The sequence below is a fragment of the Acartia tonsa genome, chromosome 5 (genome assembly GCF_053477335.1).
Source record: "Acartia tonsa isolate MP-2025a chromosome 5, ASM5347733v1, whole genome shotgun sequence".
NCBI lineage: Eukaryota > Metazoa > Arthropoda > Copepoda > Calanoida > Acartiidae > Acartia > Acartia tonsa.
The window spans coordinates 53,642,997-53,655,653 of NC_137264.1; the positions used below are offsets into that span (position 1 = coordinate 53,642,997).

General features: G+C 36.7%; 1 protein-coding gene across 8 annotated transcripts in view; it reads left to right on the plus strand.

Moving 5' to 3' along the window:
* The window catches only part of LOC145319848 (uncharacterized), a 34,888-nt gene that overhangs the window by 12,763 nt on the left and 9,468 nt on the right, over positions 1 to 12,657 (plus strand). The window contains exons 13-22 of one of the 8 annotated variants that reach the window (XM_080162242.1): positions 70 to 164; positions 657 to 715; positions 4,018 to 4,128; positions 4,486 to 4,627; positions 5,466 to 5,651; positions 6,299 to 6,408; positions 6,785 to 6,805; positions 6,990 to 7,020; positions 8,825 to 8,929; positions 10,741 to 10,835. In XM_080162242.1, the coding sequence (XP_080018368.1) occupies positions 70 to 164; positions 657 to 715; positions 4,018 to 4,128; positions 4,486 to 4,627; positions 5,466 to 5,651; positions 6,299 to 6,408; positions 6,785 to 6,805; positions 6,990 to 7,020; positions 8,825 to 8,929; positions 10,741 to 10,835 (955 nt within the window). Of the gene's footprint in view, positions 1 to 69; positions 165 to 656; positions 716 to 4,017; positions 4,129 to 4,485; positions 4,628 to 5,465; positions 5,652 to 6,298; positions 6,409 to 6,572; positions 6,625 to 6,784; positions 6,806 to 6,989; positions 7,021 to 8,050; positions 8,103 to 8,420; positions 8,473 to 8,772; positions 8,930 to 10,740; positions 10,836 to 12,657 lie in introns of all 8 variants that reach the window. The other 7 variants (XM_080162243.1, XM_080162245.1, XM_080162244.1 and 4 more) reach the window with 7 other exon arrangements.

Sequence of the window (12,657 nt, forward strand, 5' to 3'; positions counted from 1 at the left end):
GGGGTAACTTTAAATAAGGTTGATTAAAACTTGTATGTATTTGGCTTATGATTTATTTTTCAACTACAGTAGATGGCGACAGTGAAAATATAGCTGCCAATGGTGCTACTGAAGCTGAATTTACCATGCTTGTTGAGACTAAAACTAAAGTTAAACAGGAAGAGGTAGGTACCTATTAATATTATTTAAAGCAGGGCTCGGCAAGCAGCGTTCAAGCCTCAATAAAATCGTCACTTTATAACTTAAATGTTCAGCTAGTGTTTAAACCTGTTCCTAAGCCAAAAATCCATCTTTTTGCAATTTCTTTTTTTGCACGGTAGCAGGTTAAAATTTGAGGCTTATGCGCAGCTGCCGAGCCATGACATTCAGTGGAGAAGTTAATCTATACAATTGTTACCTGTAGGTCTATCTAGTGGTTATACATTTTTAGGCCATAACATACTTAATTAACTTTAGGTTCTTAAAGGGAAAGTGTATGTGTACTTTGTGAAGTAATATCTTATTTAGGTACTTTGAATTATAAAAATGTCAAAAATATATTGATAAGGTACTGTAAATTTTTGAAAATCTTTTTCTTTAGAAAAGAATTTAAAGGGAAATAATGTTACCTAAAAAAATCATTTAAAACATGATAAATTTTACTATTTTTTCTTTAGTTAAAAGAACAGTTGAAAACGGCAGTAACATTAGAAGAACAACCAATAATTCCCACAAGGCATGTAGTAAAAACTAAATTTTATAATGATTTTTAACAAACGCTGCTTTCTTGAGAAAGGTATAGGTATGTTCCCTTTTTAATTCCGATTTCCTTTAACTTATTATGTTATTTAGATGGACAAACAAGTTATAATTGTATCTGTTATGGCAGGTGTCCCAGATTAAGTATTATAGTTTTACTACAACCCACATTAGTACTGACGACGTCATCTCATTTTATAAGAATTATTTTACTATGGCAGAGTTCCTAGATTAAGGGGGGGGGGGGAGTTTGTACACTTATAGGAAATGAAATTCAGTACCAAAGTTTGGGAGGGTCGTATGGGCTTGTTTTTAAAGTTATCAACCTAATTCTTTTTGTAGGCTCTCTTATATGACTTGATATACACGTATTTCTTTGAAAATTGAATTTCGGTACTTTCCTTCTAGGGGCTTGTGGAGCAAAAGACCCCCCAAAACACTAAAAATATGAGTTCTGACCTTATTTTTAAAGATATCGACCTGATTTTTTCTTTATATTACTTTTTTAACATACCCGAATCAACGAACCATTACAGATTTCATTTTGGAACTTTCCTTCTAGGGGCTTGTGGAGCAAGAGACCCCCAAAATACAAAAATATGAGTACTGGGCTTATTTTTGAAGATATCGACCTGATTTTTTTATAATACTTCTTTAACTTAACCGAATTAACGAACCATTACAGATTTCATTTTGGAACTTTCCTTCTAGGGGCTTTTGGAGCAAGAGACCCCCAAAACACAAATATATGAGTACTGGGCTTATTTTTGAAGATATCAACCTGCTTTTTTTTTTTATATAAAAATAATATTTAAACATAACCGAATCTACGAACCATTACAGATTTCATTTTAAGACTTTCCTTCTAGGGGCTTGTGGAGCAAGAGACCCCCAAAAATCATAAAAATATGAGTTGTGGGCTTCTTTTTTAAGATATCAACCTGATTTTTTATAAAAAAAAATTCTATTTTAACATAACCGAATCTACGAACCATTACAGATTTCATTTTGGGACTTTCCTTCTACGGGCTTGTGGAGCAAAAGACCCCAAAAACACTAAAAATATGAGTTCTGAGCTTATTTTTTAAGATATCAACCTGATTTTTAAAAAATAATACTGTTTTAATATAACCAAATTAAGAAAACATTACAGATTTCATTTTGGGACTTTCCTTCTAGGGGCTAGTGGAGCAAAGATTCCAAAACCACTAAAAATATGAGTTCTGAGCTTATTTTTAAAGATATCAACCTGATCTTTTTAAAATAATACTTTTTTAACATAACCGAACTAAGAAACCATTAAGGATTTCATTTTGGGACTTTCCTTCTAGGGGCTTGTGGAGCAAAAGACCCCCAAAACACTAAAAATATGAGTTCTGAGCTTATTTTTAAAGATAACCTGAGAACTCAATTTATTTTGTTTTGGAGGTGTTTTACCCTACTTTCCCCTAAAAGGAAAGTGCCAAAATAAAATTATTAGTGGCTACCTAGTTCAAACATGTGAAAAAAGTTTTCATGAAAAAAATCAGCTCAATATCTCTAAATATATTTTTTGGGGGTCTTTTGCCCCACTAGCTTCTAGAAGGAAAGTCCCAAAATGAAATCTGTAATGGTTTCTTAGTTCGGTTATGTTAAAAAAAGTGTTCCTAAAAAAATCAGGTTGATATATTTAAAAATAAGGTCAGAACTCATATTTTTAGTGTTTTTTTGGGTCTTTTGCTCCACAAGCCCCTAGAAGGAAAGTCCCAAAATGAAATCTATAATGGTTCGTAGATTCGGTTATGTTAAAATAGTATTTTTATATAAAAAATCAGGTTGATATCTTTAAAAATAAGCTCAGAACTCATATTTTTAGCGTTTTTGGGGTCTTTTGCTCACAAGCCCGTAGAAGAAAAGTCCCAAAATGAAATCTGTAATGGTTCGTAGATTCGGTTGTGTTAAAATAGTATTTTTATATAAAAAAAAAGCAGGTTGATATCTTCAAAAATAAGCCCAGTACTCATATATTTGTGTTTTGGGGGTCTCTTGCTCCAAAAGCCCCTAGAAGGAAAGTTCCAAAATGAAATCTGTAATGGTTCGTTGATTCGGGTATGTTAAAAAAGTATTATAAAGAAAAAATCAGGTCGATATCTTTAAAAATAAGGTCAGAACTCATATTTTTAGTGTTTTGGGGGGCCTTTTGCTCCACAAGCCCCTAGAAGGAAAGTACCGAAATTCAATTTTCTGTAATGGTTCGTAGATTCGGTTATGTTAAAATAGTATTTTTTTATAATATAAAAAATAAGGTTGATATCTTAAAAGAGAAGCCCACAACTCATATTTTTATGATTTTTGGGGGTCTCTTGCTCCACAAGCCCCTAGAAGGAAAGTCCCAAAATGAAATCTGTAATGGTTCGTAGATTCGGTTATGTTTAAATATTATTTTTATTTTAAAAAAAGCAGGTTGATATCTTCAAAAATAAGCCCAGTACTCATATTTTTGTGTTTTGGGGGTCTCTTGCTCCAAAAGCCCCTAGAAGGAAAGTCCCAAAATGAAATCTGTAATGGTTCGTTAATTCGGTTAAGTTAAAAAAGTATTATAAAAAAAAATCAGGTCAATATCTTCAAAAATAAGCCCAGTACTCATATTTTTATGTTTTGGGGGTCTCTTGCTCCACAAGCCCCTAGAAGGAAAGTCCCAAAATGAAATCTGTAATGGTTCGTTGATTCGGGTATGTTAAAAAAGTATTATAAAGAAAAAATCAGGTCTTTAAAAATAAGGTCAGAACTCATATTTTTAGTGTTTTGGGGGGTCTTTTGCTCCACAAGCCCCTAGAAGGAAAGTACCGAAATTCAATTTTCAAAGAAATACGTGTATATCAAGTCATATAAGAGAGCCTACAAAAAGAATTAGGTTGATAACTTTAAAAACAAGCCCATACGACCCTCCCAAACTTTGGTACTGAATTTCATTTCCTATAAGTGTACAAACTTCCCCCCCCCCTTATTATTAAGTTACTACTCCCCACTAGTACTGACGACTGTCATCTTATTTAACAAGTACTATTTTATTATGACAGGTGTCCTAAATTAATAATTCTAATTTTACAACAACCCTACAAGCACTGACGACTGTTATCTTATTTTACAAGTCCTATTTTACTATGACAGGTGTCCTAAATTAATAATTCTATATTTACTACAACCCACTAGCACTGACGACTGTCATCTTATTTAACAATTCCTATTTTATTATGACAGGTTTCCCAAATTAATAATGTTAATTTTACTACAACCCACTAGTACTGACGACTGTTATTTGGAAATGGCGCCAAAATCCAACTTGAAAAAGGAAGACGAGCCTGAAAAAAAGCTTAGGTGCGAGGAGTGTGGGAAAATGTATGCTTTCAGGTAAGCAAAATTGTTACCTAAAAAATTTTTTTGTCTGTAGGTAGATGCCTCCAGGGGCGTTTGAAAAAATGGGGGGGGGGGGTAGGGAAACCCTCCACTTAAGATTTAATCTTTCTTTAAATATGAGATTTTTTTGTTCGGGGAGGGTGTCGAAATTTTTTTTTAAAGGTACCTACCCTTTTAAAGGGGGAAGGGGGGAATTTTACTTTTTCTTTTGAAATTAGAATAAAAAGATTTATGGTTGAATTCAATCCCCTACCACCTCAAGTACCCTTTGAGGCCTCTAAGGGCATAGACGCTATATAGTTAGTAATAAAGAAAATAAAAGACCGTCTTAAATTTCTAACTTGTATTTAGATCAAAATTGAACCGCCACATCAAGAGCACACATCAGAAAGTGAAGGACTACGCCTGTAACTTGTGCAAGAAAGAATTTGCTTGTCTGTCCCACGTCAAGAATCACATGCGAGTGCATCATGATTCAGCGGTTGTTATGGAGGTAGGGTTCTATTAGCAGGGGGCTGTTTATTATACTAGTCCCCGAAGTTTTTTTAATACCGTTTTCTTATTTGTTGGCTTAAAAACTTTGTGGTCTTTTTGTTGAATTTTGATTAGTTGGTATGTTAAGTTGAGTGTCCAAACGTTTCAACCAACTAATTGTGATCTACAGAAGGCGTTATTTTATTTATCATCATTGGGGATGTACATCAGTTTATCGGCCATTGTCTCATCCCTTTAGACCCCTGTTCTATTCGTAGCCAGGGACAAGAAGGGATCTTAAGGGATAAGACAATGAACGATGATTAATTGATACACAACATCCCCAATGATAAAGGGAGAGGTAGGTTTCTGGTAAAATCCGTAAAGGTGTGTGTTTTTATGCTTAAAAATAGTAGTAGAGCGATAATATTCACTAAATATGTGTATTTCTTATTGAAAAGAACTATAGACAAAATTATTTTTAAAAAAGTTAACATAATTTTTTTTCGTTTTACTACTGTTTTTAACTTATAACACATAACCTTTACGGATTTTACCAGAAACCTACCTCTCCCTTTCTTATCCATTATTTCATATGTCATATTCGAAGCATTTCCATAATCAAGTCCTACAAATGTAAGTATGTCGCTGTATTAAGTAATTTTGCAACAAGTTTACTTAAAATTTTGTTAAGACTTATACATTTATATTCTACTTATTTAGCTTTGACACTCTACAAATGTATTATTTTTCGTTTATCTTACCGTTTTAGAACTACGTTTTTATTGTTGTTGTTATCCTTGTTTTTGAAAGAAGGGACGGGGGCGGAGCAGCGCTAATTTTTTGTTTTTATTTAGGGTGATTTCAGCCATCTGAAGAAGGAGAGAGATGAACTATCCAGCCGACATTGTTCCGAGTGTGAGATATGGTTTGAGACGAGCACTGATCTTGTCACCCACGTGGTAGATAATCATCCCACTAGGCCTGACCTGTTTCCCTTCAAGATCAGACGGTCTGGTCCCCTGCCCTGGACTAGACCTGAGGTTAGTACTTGCATTTATGTATTAAGATCTAAGGAAAGCTTTTCAATATTAAAGGCCATAACTGTTTCTTTGTTAGGTTCATTTCAGCCCAGAGATCTTAAGTGATAAGACAATTGATGATAAACAAAATTACCACCTTGGAAAGCTAACATTAGTATTTGAAAATTTGACACTAACAAACTATCAGTGTCCAAACTTTTCCCACAATGATGTTATTTACAGAAGAGCTTAGTTTTTTTTTTATGTTAAAAGATCTTCTACTGTCTTATCTTTTAAGATCCCTGATTACCAGCGTTGCGGAGCCGGAGCCGGGAGCCGTGGAGCCGCCATATTTTGCTGGAGTCGGAGCCGTAATTTTCGTTAAAAAACGGCTCCGGACTAGATAAATAAGGAGATTTTTTATAGATTATAATTTGATAACTCTGTTTTGTCATATGCAAATGCCCTTTTTAAGTTTTTCAAGTCCATTTTTATCAAAAATTTAACTTCTAAAACCTTCAAAAGTCAAAAATAAAAAATATTTTTTTTACGGGGAAAAAAAATATGTCGAGTTTTCTTGATTTTAGGTCGGATAAGGATCCGGAGCCGCACCAAAATCAAACGGCTCCGCCACGCTGTTGATTACAATAAACATGCATTTTTTTTAGGTATGGGAGCGACCAGATTGGACCTGCCCCATGTGTACAGAAGAACCTATTTACAAAGCTGACGGGCTCAGCGGTCTTGTCAGCCATTGTCGTGTTATTCACGGAGACAGGTATACAATATTTAAACAAGGATGAAAAAGCGAAGCCCAAAACCGCCCGCCCAAAATGACAACCCTGGTTCCAGATGGACGGACCTACTCTAATTATAGAAAACATTGCTTTTTATTAATGTTTGCATTTTAGTGAAGCGCATAAACTACAAACATCTGTTTAGATTAATATGCTGGGTGTGTGGGTTGTCCTTCCCTAGCAGTGAGGGTGCCGAGGTGTACAAACACATCTATCTATCTATCTATCTATCTATCTGTTTAGATTAATATGCTGGGTGTGTGGGTTGTCCTTCCCTAGCAGTGAGGGTGCAGAGGTGTACAAACACATCTATCTATCTATCTATCTATCTATCTATCTATCTATCTATCTGTTTAGATTAATATGCTGGGTGTGTGGGTTGTCCTTCCCTAGCAGTGAGGGTGCCGAGGTGTACAAACACATCTATCTATCTATCTATCTATCTGTTTAGATTAATATTCTGGGTGTGTGGGTTGTCCTTCTCTAGCAGCAAGGGTGCCGAGGTGTACAAACACATCTATCTATCTATCTATCTGTTTAGATTAATATGCTGGGTGTGTAGGTTGTCCTTCCCTAGCAGCGAGGGTGCCGAGGTGTACAAACACATCTATCTATCTATCTATCTGTTTAGATTAATATCAGGGTTGTCGAATTGGGCACTTTTTTTGATATTGGGCGGCCCAATTGCCCAAAAGGGTTTTAGGCGGGTTTTGGGCGCCCAAAAGTGGTTTTGGGCACCCTTTTTGGGCAAATGTCGTAAAAAGCATATAAAAAGGATATTAAATAGCCTAAAACCATACCTAGACTTATTATTAGAAATAAAATAGCCTAAAACCATCTCAGGACCTATAAAGGCTCCACTGGAAAGGAGAACCATATCGGTTCAGCAGTTAGCGAAATCCTTCTCTAGATACAAAAAAGCTCACTAATTTATATAGTTAACTAGCGGCTACGGCCCTAGAGGCCTCTAGGGGCACTTGAGGAGGGGAGAGTCAAATTTGATAATCCAATTTTATTATTATATTAGATTTAAAAAGAAAAATTGGGGGGGGGGGAATAATTTTTTTTTAAGGGGGGGGTGGGTTTCCTCCTCCCATTTTTATTTTTAGTTTTAAAAAATTTAAAAAAAAGTTTTTTGGGGAGTGTAATTTTTTTCAAGGGGCGATTTCTCTTAGGAGGGTGGTGGTACCCTCCCCCAAAATAGTTATAAACCTTCCCAGAACATATGAGAAGCTACCCTGTTAAGGAGAACCCGATCGGTTCAGCGGTTAGCGAGATCCTTCGGTACAAACACACAAACAAACAGACACACATCCTGTTACTTTAGTATAAGGATATCACCCAAAAAATAGGCCCGCCCCCCCCCCCTCTTTTTAACCCCCCCCCCTTTTTCTCTCCCCCTAAAAGGGGGATGCCCAAAACTGCCCAAAAGGACCTTATATTGGGCGGCCCAAAACCGCCCGCCCAAAACTGCCCGCCCAAAAGCGCCCGCCCAAAATGACAACCCTGATTAATATGCTGGGTGTGTAGGTTGTCCTTCCCTAGCAGTGAGGGTGCCGAGGTGTACAAACACATCTATCTATCTATCTATCTATCTATCTATCTATCTATCTATCTGTTTAGATTAATATGCTGGGTGTGTGGGTTGTCCTTCCCTAGCAGTGAGGGTGCCGAGGTGTACAAACACATCTATCTATCTATCTATCTGTTAAGATTAATATGCTGGGTGTGTAGGTTGTCCTTCTCTAGCAGCAAGGGTGCCGAGGTGTACAAACACATCTATCTATCTATCTATCTATCTGTTTAGATTAATATGCTGGGTGTGTGGGTTGTCCTTCCCTAGCAGCGAGTGTGCTGAGGTGTACAAACACATCTATATATCTATCTATATCTGTTTAGATTAATATGCTGGGTGTGTGGGTTGTCCTTCCCTAGCAGTGAGGGTGCAGAGGTGTACAAACACATCTATCTATCTATCTATCTATCTGTTTAGATTAATATGCTGGGTGTGTGGGTTGTCCTTTCCTAGCAGCGAGGGTGCCGAGGTGTACAAACATATCTATCTATCTATCTGTTTAGATTGATATACTGGGTGTGTGGGTTGTCCTTCCCTAGCAGCGAGGGTGCCGAGGTGTACAAACACATCTATCTATCTATCTATCTATCTGTTTAGATTGATATACTGGGTGTGTGGGTTGTCCTTCCCTAGCAGCGAGGGTGCCGAGGTGTACAAACACATCTATCTATCTATCTGTTTAGATTAATATGCTGGGTGTGTGGGTTGTCCTTCCCTAGCAGCGAGTGTGCTGAGGTGTACAAACACATCTATCTATCTATCTGTTTAGATTAATATGCTGGGTGTGTGGGTTGTCCTTCCCTAGCAGCGAGGGCGCCGAGGTGTACAAACACATGGTCAGTGAACATCCGCTGAAGGCGGTACAGGCTTGCAAACTGTGCGGAGTGTATAACCAGACCAAGAAGCTGTATGCCAGCCATATGAAGGTGAATTAATTATAGGTGCTTTCCCAGATTCCCACAAAGTGACTTTCGAGCACCACCTACCTAAAAATAAGGGGGTAAGACGAAGGAGAAGGTTGGTGTTAACCATGCAAGAAGTCTAACCCTGAGTAATCGAATCTGCCGTGTGATTTAACCCGCAGGGCTACTAAGTACCTTATATAACCTAACCTAACTTGATCTACAGTATCAAACTACGAAATCTACCCCTACTTTTCATATTTTTAAATAGATTAATCTGTAAGGGGGGGGTTTTTTAATGCAACCATCTCGTAATCAGTGAGCAAATGGCACTTAGAATTCGAATTTCCATCTGAAATTTTGCATGAGTAATACTTGGTAGGTCTATTTTCCCTAAATCGAACAAAAAGTTGTAAAAATAACGGCTAACGGCTGGCGGCTCAGCTGTTTTGTCATTTTTTTAATATCTATATTGCAAATTAGTCACGAAACCTCTCTCAACATAATACTCTTTTCTACTCCAAAACGCTATCAAACGGTTCTACACGGTAGCTGTTGGTGCTCGAAGTTTTAAAAATGGTTATTGCTATCATTTAACATGAATTAAACCAAAAATATGTTTTAAAAAGTTAATTCCTACGTAATTGATGATGCATTTACCCTGAAAATAGGCTAAAAACGGCTGAACGGCTGAGCCGCTAGCCGTTACTTTTCCAACTTTTTGTTCGATTTAGGGAAAATAGACCTACCAAGGATTACTCATGCAAAAGTTCAGAACGAAATTCGAATTCTAAGTGTCATTTGCTCACTGATTACTAGATGGTTGCATTAACCCCCCCCCCCCCTTTATTAGGTAGATTGGAGGGTACTAAATAATTTATTTTGTCATGAAGTCCATCATTATAGAATAATCATATGGTGGGGGGGGGGGGGGAGGATAGATTGCTTGTAATCGGGTGCTTTTTAAGATTGACAGCTGATTTATCTAAGAAGTTTTATTTAGCCAATAGGCATTTATTTTGATTATTGATTTGTCCGTTTGTCCGTCCATAACGCTCTAGTTTAATTATAGCTTTATATTGAACAGCAGTCTATAATATTGAATTTACTCGGCTTCTATTTAATATAGACAGTTAAATGCAGTGTTTCAGAGCCGGAGCCGGGAGCAGCAACATTTTTAATGGAGCCGGAGCCGTATTTTTCGTTAAAAAGGCTTTGGCTCCAGATTAACTAAAATGATTTTTTAAAGTAATATTATAATTTGGCAACGGTCTATTTGTTTCCATATAATAAACTGAAAAAATTGTTACTTAACAAATAGACACACATCCTTCTACTTTTAAATAGCTTTGATCAAATAAAAGCAAACTATTTCATATTATTTATTTTATTTTATCAAATTCAATAATGAACAAAAAATAATATATTAATTTTAAGGTAGAATCCGGAGCCGCATCAAAATTATACGGCTCCGACACCCTGGTTAAATGAGTTAACAACATTAACAACATAATTTTGCATGTACTATTATCGCATTTTGACCACAAACCATCTTTAAGTACAGATATAAGAGACCTGGAGTGTTATGGCCCCGAAGAATAAATATGTTTGTTTTCTTCAAAAATTTTAAAACTTTTGGGGGGCGGGGTTGATAGCATGCTATTTAGGTGCATATAATGGAGAACTCTAGTTTTTGGAAACGTATGTATCATATTTGTGCTATATGTAGTTAAGGAGCTCTAATATTTAGGTGCATAGAATGGAGAACTCTAGTTTTTGGAAACGTGTATGTATCATATTTGTGCTATTTGTAGTTAAGGAGCTCTAATATTTAGGTGCATAGAATGGAGAACCTGGATGGTAGCAGCATGTATCAATGTAGTAAATGTGCTTATTCAACACACAGACCTGATAACTTTGCCAGCCATAGGTAAACTAGATTTTGGCGGGGATCTCAAGGGATAAGACAATAGACGATAAATTAATGTACATCCCTCAATGATGATACACAAAATTACCCCTTCTGTAGATTACAATTGGTGGTTAAAACGTTTGGACTTTCAATTATATCAACCACCCAACCAATAAAAATTCAAAGAGTCCCCAAGGTTGTTAAGCAAACAAATGATAAAACGTTGTTATAAAACTTTGGGGACTAGTGTAATAAACATCCCAATGTCCCCTCCCTCCCTGAGATTTTGGAGACTCATTAAAAAGGGAGACATTCTATTGTTTTTTCAAGTTTTTTAAACACGAGGGCTCGGCTGATGCATACATATAGAGTCTAATTTTATAAGTTGTAAACATTAACCAACTTTTATATGTCCTATCGATTTCAAACTTAGCAGAATGATTCCTGTTGCAGTTGGGTACAATTTAGATAGCGTAATAACTATTTAATTTTTACCAGAAAGTCATTTTTAGCATAGCAATTTTTTTTATCATTTTTGATCACATCTTTGTTAAAACACGTTGTGACCGTACTTTTACGCACCTGGGTATGAAACCCTATCATTCTGTGTAGCAGCAATAATCTAGGACTCGAACCCTTGTCCACACATTTTCTATTATGAAAAACAAAACATAAATTCAAAACCTCGATTAAGAAAACAAAACAACAATATAAAAATCTGCAATAAATAAAATACAATCTAAACATAAAATTATATTTTCTTTAATAGCAATAATCATAAAACATACGAGAAATAGATATTTATTTAATAATAGGTAAACTATAAAACTTGAAGACATGTGGCTTGGCATTGTGGGGTTGGTTCCAGGGTCATCTACAAATAGGACATATTAACATACAATGTTAACATTAATTACGAGCGCTTTTCTTGGGCTTTTCTTTCCGTCCTTTTCTATTCTTCTTTCCGTCCTTCAACTTCCTGTACTTGTCCTTGGCCTGGGTAAGTTCTTCTAAGATCTGTTCATTCTCTTTCTTCTCCTCCTCGTACCAGCGTCTGTATTTTCTCTCTGTCGCCTCGCTTCGGTTGTAGGCAACCTCCCAGTTGTCAACAGCCTCCTCCAGGTCTCTGATGGTTTCATTATATTTTCTCTCCTTCTCTTTAACCTCCTGAAATTGCGCATCTTTTTCAGTCAGCTTGTCCTCTAGGAAGGAACATCTATCCACAGCTTCCTTGAGAAGAGAACATTTACTTTTGTAGGCTTTCAACACCTTATTGATCCTATTAACCTGCTCGGAAGGAAGTAGATCTTGAGCTTCCAGCTCAGCATCAGTGAGGCTCCTTCTGTTGGTGAGAAAGACAAGATCAGAAAGATCTTCTGCGAGGCTGCTGGATGGACCTGCGCTCGAATCACTTGTAGATCTTCTTGGTTTACCGTTGGAGGAACCTCTGGTGGATAATCTCTTGGTGCCTCTACCTCTCCCTCTATTGGGGGCTCGCCCACGGGATAGGGATCTGGGCGTCTTGTCACAAAACATTCCTCTGGCTTCTAAATGGTTTATCATAACAGGCGATGATTTATACTCCAGGGTTAGGCCAATTGGAGTAGGTGTAAGGAGAACTGGACCATTCTTAGGTAGCAGAACCTCACGGTTGTGCAAACCTATGGTGGTGTGCTTAACAATGACCGCCGCTATTTTCTTCAGTGCTTCCATGGTGAGATTAGTGCCCAATGAAACACCGGACAGAAATTCTTGCCAGAATCTTCCTTCAATAACCTTGATGTCGAAACCAGCCTGTTTTTTCATCAAGGGTTTATTCAACATCAATGGCTGTACACAA